We start from the raw sequence: 18228 nt of genomic DNA on the forward strand, positions 1-18228 counted from the left end.
TTATTGAATCTTTTTCTATAATACTAGTCTACCTTATCTAGGTTAATTAATTTTTAACATGCGTGCCGCCCTTGAGCAAATTCCTCTCTCTATGGCTGAGAACAGAAAACCCAACAAGAACAGCTCACAAATTTCACAAACCGTGTACAGCATAACTCCAGCATACAGCCTTATTTTTACCTTCACAGTAAAAATTTATCTGTATGAATCAAGCAAAACCGTGTATATATATATATAACCATAATCTAGCAAAAATAAATAAATAAAATACAAGTATAAGAACGAGAAAACATTAAAAAACAAAATTGATCTAAAAAATCATAGATTGAAGAAGTAGAAATTGCACTATAAGCGCAAGAATGTAAAAGAAACGGGTGATGGGGATGGCACCGGTGTGAAAGATGTGAAGTTGGTTGGTCTGGGAGCTGTCGTTGGTATGACCGCCAAAAACGTAGAGGAGACTTCCCCCTCGAATGGCGTTGCAGCTGTGTCCCCATCTCTTTCCGGGCCCAGGCGTCGGAGTCGGACCCTTTTCTTGGTTGCTCTGCAGCTTCTCCCACCTCATGATTGATTGATTCTCGAGAAAGTAAGATTTTCCCAGAAAAGAAAAGCAAAGATAGATGGATACATAGAGATGGATGGGGGGTTTCTGTTCCTTTGTTTGTTGTTCCCCCGAGATTTGATTTATGATATTGGGAATTGGGTTTTTTTCATTTTTGTTAGATCGATAGAGTGCTTGGATTGTAACAAGAGATCAGATTTACAGTTCATGCAAACGATCATAAACAAGTGTCGCCACTCACTCTTCCAGTGAGGTGCGGACACAGAATGAACAGTGAATATTATTATATGGGAAAATCGTTTGAATCCCTTCCGGCGCACCCAAAGGGACACGTGGATCCGCTCAGTGGTGGGGACCACAATATTTCCTTTGCTGTCTAAAGTAAGTAAATGTACATTTTGTTTTTGAAATATTTTAAAAAACAATATACTTATGACTAATTAATAAAAATATTTAAAAACCAAAAACATAAGATTACCTTTAGGATAATGGTTAATATTACTCATTAATTAAATATCAAATTAGGCTTTATTTTTTTCAATGTAAAATATTTTACATTAAAAATAATTTTTATATAAAAAATTCCTTAAAATCATTTTTGCATCTTACTTTCAATATTTTTCATTTGTGTGGAAAATAATCAAAACAATATATTCTATATATTGCTTGAAAAACATTTTTCTTTAAAAAATATTGTGGATAAAAACTTTTTTTTTCATCTTATTTTACGTAAAATTTGTATGTAAGCAACATTTTTAAAATTATAAATGTTGACACTATTCTAGGTATACTGCATGGTTTTTGTCAAAATATCAAAAACTTCACTTTTGATCAAAGAACCAAAAGTGACTTATTAACAACTTGTTTAATTTCACTTTTGTTTTCAATTCTTTAGGAATGCGTTATAGACCTTGCGAGAACATAACTTATTTATTAAGTTCTTCAAGTGCAAGTTTTTATTAGATAATTAATGTTCTTAGATCATACTATATTCAAGAAAGGGATTATAGTAGACCTTAAGAAGATTGACGTAGTAGAGCAATAGGCCATTTCAATTGTAAGGACCCGTAAGTAGGTTTAAGTTATTTTATTGATATTTTTATTTTATGTGTGTTATAGTTTAGTATTATTGAAACAAATTAATGCGTTGTGAAAAGTCTAAAATGAATGAAATTTGTGGATATGGAAAAAGTCAAAAGGAAATGATGGAAAAGGCAAAACTAGATGGGTTCAATAGTCAAAATAGATTTGTGGGAGAAATTTGAATTGAGTTACTGGGTGTGCATGTGTGTGTATATATATATATCTATATTTATGTTATATTAATTTCAATTAAATGGAGATGATATAAATATATGTGGTGGTTGTATTAAGGTGAGGGCATAATGGGAATAGAGAAAAGCTGGGTTGGCTATAAATTGAGCAAGCTAATCCTAATTTCCTCCCTTATCCTTCTTTCTCTTCTTCTCTCTTTCGTTCTTTCTTTCTTTCTTCATTCCTCAACTTTCTCCTTAAGTTGGAGCTTCAAAAGAGGATTTAAGTTGCTATTCCAACAGGTTGAACTCCGATTTTAGTGGTTTAGTTTGTGGTTTCCTTCATTTTCAGTAGAGCCATCTAAATCCATCAAAGGCAAGTTCTCTTCCTCTTCTCCACTTTTAAATGCAAGTTCATCTTTCCTTTTCTCCTTTTGGTAAGTTGTAACTCCTCTCTTAGTTCTAAAACTTGAGTTATGGGATCTAAATGAATATTTTGTGGGAAAACTCCTTTTTTTTTGGGGGGGGGGGGGGGGGGGAGGAGGAGGGGGGGAATTGTCCATGCATGAAGCCTATGTAAAAAGCTTTGTAAATCTTCCTTAGTTCTTGATGATTCTTGTTGAAACCTATTGGAATTACAAATAGGGTTTGTTTCACCCTATATTTTTCAAATAAATGATGTTTTCTTGGTTAGGATTAATAGTAATACAAGATTTGTTGATCTTGTGTGTATTTGTTTCAGTTCTATTTTTGTTCCTTGTTATTCTATCTTCGAAAAGTCGACTTTCATTGTTCAGGGGTCGACTTTAGTATGTAGGGAGTCGACTTTCCCAAGAAATGGTCGATTGTCCAGAAGTCAACTCTTGGCCAGGTCGACTTTGCATATCAAGCTCTCGGTCGGGTTGGCTAAAGCTATGAAGAAATCGACTTTCCATAGCTAAAAATTGACTTTCCACGTCAAGAGTTGACTTCTTGTCCCAGATATCTGGAAATTATTGTTATGCAGTTATTCTTTCTTGAGAAATGGTTTGAGTGGGAATATATCCTTTTTGTTAATCATCATAACACTACTAAAGGTTAATGGTACATATTGGCTCAATGGTCTTTGGAAATGGGCCTTCGTAGGATATGTAAACATGTGCAATTTACACATGATGTGGTGAATGGTATGTCCATGATGTTTGTATATAAGGATTAGTGCATTTATTATTTTGCGCAGCAACTATGTACTGCATGTGGGGAAAATGATATCCAAAACAAGCTCAGTGGGCATTTGGTTGACCGTGGAACCTTCGGTTCATAAAGTTCACTCTGTATAAAACTGAAGCATGGGTAGACAATGCTCCACAAGTTGATGATAAATGATATTGTTATTGCATTGATATCTGATATATTATGTGTTGGACAAGGGTCATGCATGGTATGAATAACTGAATAAGTACATAAATTTTATGGTTCTAAGAGGTATGAGGCATGGCATGGACAATACAATATGATGTGGAAAATGTCGGATATATAATGTGATGTGGAAAATGGCTTGATATGACATGATGAGGTAGTAAAGCATGATAAAGGTTTATGTAATTGTTACTGGTTGTCTATTTTACTTCATTTCCTATTGTTCATGTCATTGTTTCATAATGCCTTTCACTTGCTTTATATATTATTTGCTAAGCCTTGTGACTCACTTTGCTTCATTTGCGTCATTCCAAATAAAAGTAAGGCCAAGGAAAAGGTCGGGACGAGCGGAGCTTGAGTACCTTGGGGTTTAGGCATGTGCACAAAGCTCTCCCAACCAAAGATCCTTGGGGGGTCGTTTCAAGGGTACGAAGAAAAACTATCTTATTTTGTGTCTATAGTTCCATTGCTCCTCTTTATTTTGGAAAATGTACAAAAGGTTAGGTCCGGCGCATACTATATAGATGATGATGTAAGTGTTTATTTTAGCTCCTGTTGTTATTTGAGTAGGTTTGGGAATGTTATATTTTTCGGATTGTATCTATATCTATTTTGCAAGGACTTCGTCTTAGAACTCCTATGGTAGTAGGATTTTTGGGAGTGGGCCCTCACAATTTGGTATCAGAGCAAGGTTGGGATGAGATGAGACTTTATACACATTGTGATGTCGGGTAGAGTCAGGGCCATGTCTAGTAGTCTGGAGTGAAATTAAATGCGAATCGTGTTTTAAAGTGGTTGGATTGTGCAGAAAAATGAGTGCCCGTAGAGGGAGACTGCCAACCAGATGACGGGGTCAGGATGTTCCACCACCTACACCTGTTACTCCAGATGAGTCTATTGGAGATTTGTGCCAAGAGATAAATGAGCTACGGGGGACCCTGGTAGGTATTATAAGGGTGGCAGATATACTTACTGCCAATCAGATGGGGTAGGGTTAGATGCAGCATGAAGTTGGGGGTGATCCCAATGATAATAATGATGGACAAACTACGAATCCAGTAGCCCAAGGAGTGGATAGCAGTACGGGAAGCCAGTTACTGAAGAATTTTATAACTCTTCGGCCCCCAAAGTTTAGTGGAGGGGCAAGCACTTTAGCCGCAGGAAACTGGATCCTACCAATGAAAAAACATCTGCGGACTATGGGGTGCGCTGATGTGCAGAGAGTCCAGTTGACCACCTTCCTTAAGGGGAAACGCGAAAAAATTGTGGGAGACTGTCAAGCAGAGGGTCATTGGCAGGGCGCCATCTTGGGTGGAGTTCTAGGAGGCATTCAATGAGAATTATTTCTCTGACTAGATTAAAGAACAAAAGACGTATGAGTTCGTTGAATTAGTTTAGGGGAACAAGTTTGTGGCCTAATATGAGGTAGAGTTCACTTCTTTAACTAGATTTTTCCTGGAGTTAGTGTCCACTAAGGCCAAGAAAACTATCAAATTTCAGAGGGGATTATGGGTGGACATCCAGCATGTGCTGGTAGGTGCCAGAGTTACAAATTATCCCACCATTGTGCAGAAAGTATATGCCATAGAGAATGACGAAAATGAATTGAGGATTGGTCAAGCAGTATCAAAATGAATGGATTTTTCTCAAGGCCACAATAGTGACAAAAAGAGAAGATGAGAGGCAGGCTTGGCGAGGAACATAGCGATAATTTCTCCATAAAAGACGTGTGGTAAAAGGCATAGAGACTTTTGTCGCTTTCCAAGAGGGGTTTGTTATCTCTACGGTCAGGCGGGACACATTCAGAGAGATTGCCCTTAGAATCCAGAGGCAACTCCATCTAGAGATGTGATTTTTTTTCGATGTGGCCAGAGAGGCCATAGAGCTAGCACATGTACTATGTCGTTGCAATATGGAGGGCCAAGGATAGGAGGTCCAGGTTAGAGGTTGAATAGGCCTGGAGTGCCTAGGGTACAAGGAGCAGCTCCCCAATCAGCATTGCCTTAGGCCCAGTGACTAACTATTATTGATAGACCCCATGTTTAGGGGAAAGTATTTGCATTGACAGCAGCGAATGTGGAAAGAGGGAACAATATAATTCAAGGTATTCCTTCCTTATATGATATTGATATGCATGTATTTTAACTCAGGTTCCACCCATTCTTTTATTGCACCTCGAGCGATATGTCATGTTCATGTTTCTCAAATTTCATTGCTGTACTATTTGATTGTGACCATGCCGGGGGGGGGGGATGAAATTAACGGGTAGTGAAACAATTAAGGATTACAAGATTAAGGTGCACAATAAGGAATTACGGGGTGATTTAGTGGTGTTAGATATAAGGGACTTCGACTTTATCTTAGGCATGGACTGGTTGTCTCAACACCATGCCAAGGTCGATTGTTGCCAAAAGATAATTTACTTTGAGTTTCCCCAATAGCCAACTATTGTGTAACGAGGTATTAAGCTGATGAGCTCAACCCCTGTGATATCGATAATAAAGGTGGAGAAATTGATACGCTATGGTTGTGAGGCATATCTCGTCTTTGTGACCATGGGCATAGAGAATAAGTTAGAGTTATCAGAGATACTAGTTGTAACATCCCTCATCAAGCAATAGGAAGGACCGGAACAACTTACCCTGATGGGCTTACACGAACTTCCTAGGGGGTCACCCATCCCTAAGCTTCCCCAGCTCAAGCATATTTAACCTAGGAGTTCTTTGTCTACATTCAGCTCAAAAGGTATCTAGCTAGTGTTGTTTCCTTCCTTACTTATCCTCGATATATACTACCATTCTCTAGGCTCTTGGGGTATTACATTCTCCCCCCTTGAGCATATGATGTGTTAGAACAGTAGGTTCTATGGCACACACCAAGAGGGGGGGTGAATTGGTATAATTAAAAGCTTGGTAGAACTTGAAAACTTTTTGACCCAATTGAGGTTTTAGTGACTTAAAACATAGAACATATGAGATGATAAATGTAAAGCAAGCAGAATAGAAGACACAAAGGATTTATAGTGGTTCGGCTCAAACCAAGCCTAATCCACTACCTTAGCTCCCACTAAGGATTTTAAACCAATTCACTAAAACCTCCTACTTACACAAGTAGGCCCTCTAGCTACACAAGCTAGGAAATACAACCTCCCAATTTAATGGGCCCTCTAGCTACTGCTAGGAAAATACAACCTCCCAATTTAATGGGCCCTCTAGCTACACAAGCTAGGAAAATAGAAACGATACAAATGAAAGAGATAAGCTAAGAGTTAACACTCTTAGTTACAAGTTCTCTCACAATGAAAAACAAGGCTTAACAATAAATTTACAATGATAGAACAGCCAAGCCTTTGAGAGAAAAATAAAACAATGAAAGCCCAAACACTGTAAGCTCGAATAAAATTATTTGCAATTGCTAGATCATCTCGTTTCCATCCATTAGCCTCTCCTTGATCATCCATAAGTTGTATATATAAGCATCCATAAAGATTGAAGAAGAAACTAGCCGTTTTTGTGACCGTTGGAGTTGAAAAACTAGCCGTTATAAAATCTGTGAAACAAAATAGTCGACAGAAGAAAAGATTAGTCAACTATTTTTACAAGTAAAACTAAGAATAGTCGACAGACATATACTGATAGTCGACTATTTTTAATACAAAAATTCAATAGTCGACAGACATACTTGAATAGTCAACAGTTGCTGAAATGTGAAGAAATTTTTGAATTTCATGAACAAAAATAGTCGACAGATCAAAAGACATAGTCGACTATTTTTACTCGATAGTCGACAGATGCTAAAATAGTCGACAGGTGCTTAAATAGTCGACAGAACATTAAAAACAGTCGACTATTTTGAAACATAGTCAACAGAATAATCCTGATAGTCGACTATTCTTTAGAAAAACTTGAATTTTCAAAACAACCTTATTCGATTCTTTAAAAACTCATTTTGATTATCTTTAAAACAAGTTGAGATTATCAAAAGTATATATTTGAAACAAATCACACTCAACCTTACTCAATATTTCTTCTATAGGTTTTCATACCTTGCTTCAAAACTCATATATTAAAAATTTATTTTCTCATTCACAAAATCCATATAGATTGATTTTCATATATTGATTTTCATATAGACATTCATCAAAACCATTTCATTACTCAAGAGTAAAATATCATGATGTCCTCGTTATGCGACCTTACAACCGGTCCCAAATATCCCCCATTTGCATGGCCAATGTGGGATTCGCCTAAGGTGCCTACACGCACCCCCCTTAAGGACTCAGCATCCTCACTGAGGTTTGCCCAACCACCGTGCTCAGAGGCTCGGGAGTCGGCTCTGAAACCAGTTGTAACATCCCGTATCGAGCGATAGGAAGGACTGAAACAACTTACCCTAATGGACCTACGCGAACTTCCCAGGGGGTCACCCATCCCTGAGCTTCCCCAACTCAAGCACGTTTAACCCGAAAGTTATTTGCCTACATTTAGCCCAAAAGGTATCCATCTAGTGTTATTTCCTTCCTTATTTATCCTCGATATATATTACCCTTCTCTGGGCTCTTGGGGTATCACACTAGTAAGTTTGAGATTTTTCAGATGTGTTTCCAAATGAATTATCAGGATTGCCGCCCCCAAGGGAATTGAATTTTTGATTGAATTGATGTTGGGTACTCAACCTATCTCTAAGGCTCCTTATAGAATGGCTCCGAACAAATTGAAGGAATTGAAGACCCAGTTACAAAAGCTAATTGATAAGGGATTTGTCTGCCTTAGTGCCTTGCCTTAGGGTGCTTAAGTATTATTTGTGCAGAAAAATGATGAGTCTATGCGGTTATGTATTGATTATCAGCAATTGAATCAAGTGATGTTGAAGAAACAAACATCCACTCCCACGTGTAGATGATTTACTAGATCAATTTCATATAGCCTCAATTTTTTCTAAGATTGATTTGAAATCTGGCTACCACCATGTTCGGGTAAGAAGAGAAGATATTCAGAAGATGGATTTTCGAACCCGCCATGGACACTTTGAATTTGTAGTCATGCCACTTGGGCTGACCAATGCTCCAGTGATCTTCATGGATTTAACAAACGGGGTTTTCAGGGAGTATCTATATTGCCTCGTTATTGTGTTCATCAATGACATTTTGATTTACTCATCAAGTTTAGAAAAACATGAGGCCCATCTCAGAATAGTCTTGTAGAGATTCAAGGAGAAACAACTATATGCCAAGTTCAGTAAGTGCAACTTTTGGCAAAGGCAAGTAGGATTCCTTAGCCACGTAGTTTATGGTGAGGACTTTTCAGTTGATCTCGATAAGATAAAGGCGATGGTTGATTGGTCGATGCCTACTATAGCGACGGGGATCCAAAGTTTTCTAGGACTAACAGGTTATTATCATAGGTTTATAGAGGGTTTCGCTCGTTTATCCTCACCCACGACCAAATTGACGCAGAAGGGAGTTAAGTTTGAGTGGGATGAAACTCGTGACAACTGCTTTTAGGAATCGAAGCAGAAACTAAGTACGACTCCTGTATTGGCTATTCCAAGAAATGGAGAAAAAATTACCATTTATAGTGATGTCTCATATACTAAACTAGAATGTGTGTTGATGCAGGATGAATGTGTTAATGCATATGCCTCGAGACAATTGAAGAAGCACAAGACGAACTACCCTACTCATGATTTGGAGTTAGTGGCAATGGTATTTACACTCAAGATAGGAGACACCACTTATATGGGAAAAAAATAGAGATTTACACGGATCATAAGAGTTTAAAATATCTCATCTCCCAGAATGAGTTAAATAGGAGGCATCGACGTTGGGTGGAATTATTTAAAGATTATGATTATGAAATTTTATACCACCCAGGGAAGCTTGTGACAATTATTCAAAGAGATGTGGTAAAATTTGTTTCGCAATGCTTAGTGTGTCAGCAAGTTAAAGTGGAACACCAGAAGCGTGCTGGTTTGTTATAGTCATTGTCGATCCCAGAGTGAAAATAGGATCATATTTCTATGAATTTTGTGACGAGCTTGCCTAGAACAGGGAAATGACATGTTGTTAAATGGGTGATAATTGATAAGCTGATGAAATCAACGCATTTTTTGAAATCAAGAAGACTTTTTCTTTGAATCGCTTAGCAAAAATGAACATTGAGGAGGTTATGAAGTTGCGTGGCATTCCATTGAGTATTGTATCAGATCGTGACCCTAGATTTACTCCTCATTTTTTGGGAAGCTTTACACGATGCCCTAGGGCTTAGATTGAAGTTAAGTACTATATTTGATCCACAAGTTGACAGGTAGACTGGGAGGACCATCCAGACTCTAGAGGATATGCCGAGCATGTATGTTGGACTTTCATGGCAGTTGGAACGATCATTTCCCATTGGTGGAATTCGCATACAATAACAGTTATCATTATAGCGTTAGGATGCCACCATATGAGGGGCTTTATAGCAGGCCGTGTAAGTCACATGTGTGTTGGGAGGAAGTTGGAGACCGAGCATTATTGTGGTGGGAAGTTATTGAGCAAACATCGAAGAAAATTTAAATTATTAGGGCTCGAATGAAGGTGGCCCAAGATAAGTAGAAAAGTTAGGTGGATAGACAACGCCATGACTTGGAGTTTGTCATTGGAGACTATATACTGTTGAGAGTAATGCCTATAAAGGTGTACGCAGATTCGTTGTTTCAGGAAAGCTTAGTCCCATGTTATATCAACCCGTTTGAGATATTAGAGTGGATGGGATCCTTGGCCTATCGACTAGCTCTACCTTCTCAACTAGCTGATGTTCATAATGTATTTCATGTATCAATGTTGACGAAATATGTGTCGGACCCTCAGTATATCATTGACTATCAAACTTTTGAGGTCGGAGGGGATGTATCATATGAGGAGGTGCCCATGAATATTTTAGAGCAAAAAGAAAAGGTATTGAGAAATCGAATCATCCCTTTCATAAAAGTTCAGTAGCAACATCATTCTTCGGACGAGGCTACATGGGAATGAAAGGAAGAAATAAGGCATCTCTATCCCTAATTATTCGATTGACCAAATACGAATTTAGGGGACCAAATTTTATTAAGGGGGAAGAAACTGTAATGACCCATTAGAATGAAATTTGTGTGTTATACTTTGATATTGTTGGAACAAATTAATGTGTTGTGAAAATCCCAAAATGAATGAAATTTGTGTGTATGGAAAAAGTCAAAAAGAAATGGTGGAAAAGGCAAAACTAGACAAGTTGAATAGTCAAAATAGATTTGTGGGGAAAATTAAAAATGGGTTGTTGGGTGTGCATGTATATATATATATGTATTTATGTTATATTAATTTTAGTTAAATGGAGATGATATATATATGTGGTGGTTGTATTAAGGTGATGGCATAATGGGAATAGAGAAAAGTTGGGTTGGCTATAAATTGAGCTTGCTAAGCAAGCTAATTCTAATTTCCTCAATTCTCTTTTCTTTTCTTCTCTCTCTCATTCCTCATTTCTTCTTCGTTCTTTCTTCCTTCCTCAATCTCCTCCTTGAGTTGGAGCTTCTAAAGAGGATTTAAGTTGTTGTTCTGATGGGTTGTACTCAGATTTCAACAGTTTAGTTTGTGGTTTCCTTTATTTTTTAGTGGAGCCATCTAAATCCATCAAAGGCAAGTTCTCTTTCTCTTTCCACTTTTAAATGCAAGTCCCCCTTTCCTTTTCTCCTTTTGACAAGTTGTAACTCCTTTCTTAGTTCTAAAACTTAAGTCGTGGGATCTGGATGAATTTTTGGTGGAAAAACTATTTTTGGAAAAATTGTCCATGCATGAAGCTTATGTAGAAAGCTTTGTAAATCTTCATTGGTTCTTGATGATTCTTGTTGAAACCTATTGGAATTAAAAATAGGGTTTCTTTTACCCTATATTTTTTCAAGGAATGATGTTTTTTTGATTAGGATCAATAGCAATGCAAGATTTATTGATCTTGTGTGTTTTTGTTTTGATTTTGTTTTCTTTCCTCGTTGTTCTGTCTTTGAAAAGTTGATCTTCGTTGTTCAATAGTTGACTTTAGTATGTAGGGAGTCGACTTTTCCAAGCAAAAGTTGATTGTCCAAAAGTCAACTCTTAGCTAGGTCGACTTTGCATATCAAGCTCTCGGTCAGGTTGATTAAAGCTATGAAGAAGTTAACTTTCTATGGCTAAAAGTCGACTCTCCATTGCTAGAAGTAAATTTTCCATGTCAATAGTTGATTTTTTGTCCTAAATATCTAAAAATTATTGTTATGCAATTATTCTTGCTTGAGAAATGGTTTGAGTGGGAATATATCCTTTTTGTTAATCATCATAACACTACTAAAGGTTAATGGTGCATATTGGCTCAATGGTCTTCAGAAATGGGCCTTCATATGATATTTAAACATGTGCAATTTACATATGATGTGGTGAATGGTATGTGCATGATTTTTGTATATAAAGATTAGTGCATCTATTATTTTGTGTGGCGGTTATGTACCATGTGTGGGGAAAAGAATATCCAAAACAAACTCGGTGGGCATTTACTTTACCATGGGAGCTTCATCTCATAAAGCTCGCTTAGTATAACTGATATTATTTTTGCATTGATATCCAATATGTTATGTATGGGCCAAAGGCTGCTAAGACGTGCAAAGAGTTGCATGCAACTCAAAATTGTTAAGACATACAATGGATAAAAAAAACTCATTGTGATGCACACAATACAAGAATAAATGTTGCTAAGACATGCAACAAGCTGAAAGATTCATTGTAATGCATGCAATGCCATGATGTTAAGACACACAATAAACAAAAAGACTCATGATGCATGTAGTATTAGAATCTTAAAGCCTTAAAGAGCTGGGGTGAAAAACTCGTAGCTTGTGGATTAACCCAGCTTAGGGTTGCCTAGGACTCAAAAAAAGCTATTAAGACGTTCAAGAGTCATTTGTATTGACAAACCAAGGACTTGCCCTTGACACAAGTTAATATCCAAAAAGTAAATGACATATAAAACCCTTTGATGGAACAAATTCTATCAAAGGGCTAGGAAGCAGCAACCCTGCTTCCGCAACAAAATGCAAAATGTAAGTGTTAGGGCAATAGTGTTTCTAAGTTAAATTATGATTCTAAATTATATTTTGATTTTGCTCTATGAATTACTAGCACATGATGCAGGAAAAGGAAAAAAACAAAACGGAGAGAAGAAATGAACCTTTTTCATTAAGAAGAAAGGAAAAACTATATAAGGACGAGAAAGAAAAAAAAAACAAAAATACATCAAGAAAACAAAAGAAAAAAAAATCCTAACAACTACTACTCCTTAGGACAAGAAGAAATCTCCACTTGAGGCCCAGAAGTACTGAAAAGAACTAAGGCCGAAGAAGAATTAGCAATATTAGCATCAACCGGTAACTCAATAATCAAGAGAAAGGATGAGGGCATGTCCCCAATAGCTGACACAGGATCCTATACTACATCTTAGGTCGTTGTATCTATATCCACAAGGGTGTTGATCATCTCCAAAGTCCCTGAATTGAGTGAATAAGGCTCCTAAGGACTTGAGAGATTTTCTAAGTCATCGTGCAAGCAAGAGTCCATATAAGCATTCGAACTTGCGGGATCTAGATCATAATGGCACCAATCTGGTGTATCGAAATCGATGAGTTCTTGGGTGTAGACTAATTCATTGAATAACTACGCAAGACATTTAGACTCAAGAAAGAAATGAGCCAGATAGAAACCATACTTGATAAAGCCACTAGCTTTTTGTCATAGTAATCTTGGGATAGTTGATACTCGCGAACAACCTTTGCCCGGATAATTGAATGATCTTGATCTAGTTGACTCTCTACGATTCTCAGTTGGTCTTGAAACACTAATTTGCAAGCACGGCTAGAAACCAACTCCTCAATCTTCTGGTTTCGTCTTTAAAAAGGGCCAAATATGACTTTTTACCTTCTCTCTTATGTTCCTTAATTCGCCTTCTTCAACTCTCAAACCTTTTTCTCAAGAGCATTAACTCATGCTGCATGCTTATTATTAAGATCCACCAATCTCTTCCTCAGCTCCTCACAGTCCTTTTTTAACCTTTGATGGAGGGACTGTTGCCTTTAGGCCTTGTGACCATCCTTCCATCTCATTTAAAACATGTTGATAATAGGCATTCATGGCCACCATCCTTTGCATAATTTGAAAGGAATCTAAAAAGAAGCAAAAGTTAAGAAAATAATGAATTCAATAAAATCGATAATAAATATCAAGGAAATCCTCAATACTTACCCTCACAATCTCTTGCTAAAGCTCGTCCAACATTTGAAGAACGTTGCCAATGACCCTATGCTCATCCCAAGGAAGGATAAGGGAGTAAATCAAACAAGTAGCAATCCCTAGATCATCATCTTAGTTAGTATTAACCACCCCAAGATAAACTTGAAAGTGGTCTCCTAGCATCCATAGTCCATTAGAAAGCTAGATTGGGTGGGGGCTTGAAGGATTAGTCTTGAGAAAAAGGGGAGCATCATGGAGGGGGTTCTTTGTCGTTAAGATTCTCCGATCCTTGTGAAAAAGGGATCGCGGGAGGTTTCACTTTGCTTGACCGCATTGGTGAAGTTCACCTAAATTGAGGACATAATTGGTCTCCAAGCCCTTGTTGTGACCAAGGAAACAAGGAGGAGAAGGAGCCTAACACAAACTCTCGACAATTGCCACCCGAGATAAAGGGGTGTGGGCTACTAAAGGCAAGTGAGAGGGAATGCATTGAGGAGAAGGAACCCTAGGATGAGTAAGAGGAGAAGTTGCCTCAACATAAGTGGAAGAACCCATCATAATTTGGGAAAGATGAGGCCATTTGTGAGTAATGGCACCTTTGGTTGCCTAACACATCCGAGCCTTATCCTCCTTAATCCTTCTATAAGCAATATCCCCAAAACAATCCATTTCTACAAAGTCAAAAGAAAACAAAACATTAGTAACTTGAATTTACAAGGATTGAGAAAGTGAAAGACAAAGGAAAAAAAAAAAAGGAGCAAATCCTCATAAGATTAGCCCTCAAAAAGCAAGATTGAAAGCCTAAAATTGCTTATAATTCCCGTTGAGAAACACGTCTACAAGTCTTTATCATATAAAATAAATAGACTCACCAAAAAGAAATTAAAAAATCATAAAAGAAGATTGTCTAAACAAACTAAGAGAACTTTCGAGAGAGTCCCTGAGGAAAGTAGGTTTGCTAATGAGTTGCAAGATAGTCCCTCAAGGAAAGGAAGTTAGCGAGTAAGTTTTGCAAAAGCTACGAGTCTTCTAGAAAACTAGGTAAATTCTCCAATTTGCTCCGATAAAAAAAGTAAAAAAGATGAATGTGGTCTATCCTTTATATAAGAATAGCCTCGAAAAATGAAGTGGCAAAACATAAGATAATCTGGGTTGTTCGATAAAATGATCGCGAAAGACCTCAACCATCATATCAAGAGGTAAAATTTAGAAAAAATTTACCAAAAACTAAACTTTTTGAGAAAGTTTCCCAAAGATAACTCCTGGGAAAACAACTATTTCCTCCAGGAGACTTAAAAGAAAGAGTAAGAGCAATTAATGTGTACATGTCCCATTTCCAAAAGGCCTAAGCCCAAAACCAAGAATAAAAGTGAAAAAAAGAAAAAGGCTACCTAGCAAAAAGAATAGAAAGACCCAGCCAAACACAGAATTCCCAAGAAACCCCCTTAAAGATTTCCAAAAGAGCTTGCGAGACTCTCTTAGGCAATCTCTTATAAAGCATTTTCTTAATATAAATACAAACTATTATCTCCTAAATCTTCTCCTTAAAAGTCAGAATAACCCAACCTCGAGAGAGCCCTATCAACCATTACCTCAATAGAAAAAGGATGACCCTTCCTCTCCAAATATGACACGAATACCACTCTACACAATTTTCTTTAGTCTTATATTCTCAACGAATCTAACTTAACCAACAAAGGGTTTGCACAAAAAATGTCTTGCACCCTTTAATTGCCTTGTTTTTTACATCTGGATGGGTTGAAGATGATTTCATCTAAAATTCTATTGTTGTTTTCAATTTCTAAAATCTTAAAAAAATGATATGTGAGATCTACGTGTTATTTTGTAATTAAGAGAATTTGGCGTGGGTAAGAAATACTTTCATCTATTTTCTAATAGAAAGCCTTTCCATCATTGAATAGCCATTCCTTAGAAAGCCTTTCCATTTTTTTGTACCAACCAAACGCAGAAAAAACTACATTTCTTCCTCTTCCTCTCTCTTTTTCTTTCTCTTTCCGTCCGTTTAATCGTACCAAATATAGCCTAATGATATTAAAAAGCCATAATGTCAGAATTTTGAATAACGATTGAATTTGTCAGAGAAAGCGACGACCCTTCCTCATCCGTGCCCATGCTACAGCAGCAACAACCGCACCACCCAAATGAGCAGATCCAGAAACATGTTTATCTCCCTGAAACAACAGTAATAAATGTTAGCTATATACTTGTTGCACCATTCACATAACAAGATAGACTACAAATATATATATATATATATGATCACACCATGTATGTATGTATGTATGTATGTTGACCAATTAATCTAGTTAATGCTCTACAATGCAAAAAAAGTGAGCCATAGTTGGTAGCGACAAGAAGGTTACTCATTTGTGACCCAAGATCATAGGTTCAAGTTGTGCGCAGAAGACACCTTTATTATGTAACATGGCATGCACCTTTGTAATTCAATTTTCCTTTCAATTATAAAAATTATAATTCCAAACATAACTCAAAGTGTGACAAGAAGATAAGTTTTCCAGGTTATGGCGATATGCGCTATTATTTAGGATACTCAAACTATGCTCTTCTCACACATGATGAAAGTCCTGATTAGATTTTCAAACAGTAAGTGGCTGGAAAATCCTACAATACACAATGGTAATAAATAGATAAACTTCTTTTTTAGTGTTCGTGCTGCTCAGCATAGATTGCAAGTTCCCAGTTAACATTGATTGCAAGGTGGTGTTGCGTGAAAAATGAACCAAATAATCGGAAAGAGGAGAGGGAGCATACCTCTATTGTTCTCAGCACATCTTTTCCAATAAGAAAGATCCCCTATAATGACATTGAGCAAGCAATTTTGTTAGAATTACCAAATTAGCTGTTAACAAGCAATTATCTCTTGCTGAATGTGATCGTGTTGAATAAGATATACCAGCAGGATGGCAGGAACAGGAATGATGAACTCTAGATACAGAGTAGATTTTGGAAAAAGGAATATGTCAAGCAACATGATAGCATTCACTGCTCCACTCGCACCCTGAATGACATGTGCAAGAATCATAAGTCAGATGAATTAGAATTTTTAACTTAACGTCTCTCTTGTTTGCTCACAGGATAGAGGACACGAATTTGCACTTAAAGCAGAGCCAAATCACAATTAATTTTCCTCAAATCTGTAGTCAATCAAGCAGAAAAATAAGGAAAAAGACAGATACCAAAAACCATGTTATCTCAGCAAAGTCGGGGCCAGAAACGATAACAAAATGAAGGCGGCGCTGATATATCATGCAATATTTCCAGAATATATGTAAGGGTTTTTTTTTTTTTTTTTTTTAAAAGTAGGCTGAATATAGGAATATATTCTATACCTGAGTTAAAGATTCAGGAAAAGAAGTGATTGAAGAAACCGTGTATGTGATCATTTAGAATGGAGCCACTAAAAAATTCTTAAGATGGCTGCAAAGGAACGAAATTTAATTCAAAATACTAGAAGCTGAAAACAAAAATCCAAATGTCAGGAAGATAAAATCAAATGATATATTAAGTGAGGCATCAAGCAGAACTACAAGCACTTCCTCCCCTTGTCTGGTATGACACAGAGAGTACCATTCTAAATGCATCATGCATTACCTTTTAGCATGAGTAAGAAAACAATTGATACTATAAATTTTAGCATGGATAAGAAATCAGGAAGGTTTAATGTGAACTCACAAACTTGGTTAGCTCAATTGTGTGTGCCTTTTCTATTTTTCTTCGAATAAGTGGGTCAGTGTGTTAGACATCAAAGGAAAGAACAGCCATTAGAAAGTAGGAAAACATCGTACCAGTCCTGGAATCTTTGAAGGGTCTACACCCCATGTTCTTTCATTCTGTAGAACCAAGAAGAAGCCAGACATTAGTACTAAAATGTGGGAAGAATAATATGAAACCTCAAACAGAAAATTACAGTAACATGAATGCATCCAAGCAAAAAAATCAGCTCCAGTTTTTTCCCAAGTAACTTGCTGAGCACATTAAAGAAGAGACTACTTAGAATCCAAATATTTCAAGTGAAGCAGGTCAAAAACCAACTATATAAAATGGAAATCATCATCATCATCAACTGCATTGTATCCTAACCAAGTTAGGTCGGTGGCATGGCATTCATAATATCAATTAACCTCTAAAAGTCAAATGCAAAAGAACAATGTGGGAAAATCTTAGTCCAGATGGCCTTCCTAATGCAACCCAACTAGCAAGGGACCGATAAGATAACAAATTTGAGAATATTATGTTAAAAAATTGAAAATTGAGTTATTCTTAAAAAAGATTATTTCAAATATCATGGATCAATTTTTCAAAGAAGACAAGAAGATTATTGAGAATATCACTCGAATAATCAAGGTAGGATGGTTAAAAAGGAAAAGTACTTCAAACATTTTATTATATGGTTGTAACACTCCTTTAAAACTAAAAGATATGTTTTATTAAATAGCTATAAATCAGCTCCAGTGCAGGCTGTAGAATCAGAGACAATTAAGTACCCAATAAATACGTTAACTGAATTGAGCATGTTATGGTGGAAGTGAGGCTATGCAAAAACAGACAAAATTTAGAAATGAAGTTATTCATCATAAGATTATAGTGGTGCCTTTTGAAAATAAGATGTGCAACACACATTTAAGATGGTTTAGCCAAGTGAAAGGAATTTACATAAATGTACCTATGAGAAGAGTAGAAAGCATAAGAAAAATTTGTAGCAA

At 36.7% G+C, this 18228-nt stretch overlaps 2 protein-coding genes across 9 annotated transcripts in view; both read right to left on the reverse strand.

Annotated features, from left to right (window-relative positions):
• Positions 1-826, reverse strand: part of LOC127790679 (uncharacterized) — a 63321-nt gene extending 62495 nt beyond the window's left edge. For all 8 annotated transcript variants that reach the window (XM_052320278.1, XM_052320277.1, XM_052320276.1 and 5 more), the window contains exon 1: positions 391-826. In XM_052320278.1, coding sequence (XP_052176238.1) covers positions 391-565 — 175 coding nt within the window. In that variant the 5' untranslated portion in view covers positions 566-826. The remainder of the gene's footprint in view (positions 1-390) is intronic.
• A 14645-nt stretch (positions 827-15471) lies between these two features.
• Positions 15472-18228, reverse strand: part of LOC127790470 (RHOMBOID-like protein 12, mitochondrial) — a 41555-nt gene continuing 38798 nt past the window's right edge. The window contains exons 5-8 of the mRNA XM_052319999.1: positions 17311-17355; positions 16419-16523; positions 16277-16318; positions 15472-15675 (exon numbers count right to left, since the gene is read on the reverse strand). Of these exons, the coding sequence (XP_052175959.1) occupies positions 15580-15675; positions 16277-16318; positions 16419-16523; positions 17311-17355 (288 nt within the window). The 3' untranslated portion in view covers positions 15472-15579. The remainder of the gene's footprint in view (positions 15676-16276; positions 16319-16418; positions 16524-17310; positions 17356-18228) is intronic.

Source organism: Diospyros lotus, chromosome 14 (genome assembly GCF_014633365.1).
Source record: "Diospyros lotus cultivar Yz01 chromosome 14, ASM1463336v1, whole genome shotgun sequence".
NCBI lineage: Eukaryota > Viridiplantae > Streptophyta > Magnoliopsida > Ericales > Ebenaceae > Diospyros > Diospyros lotus.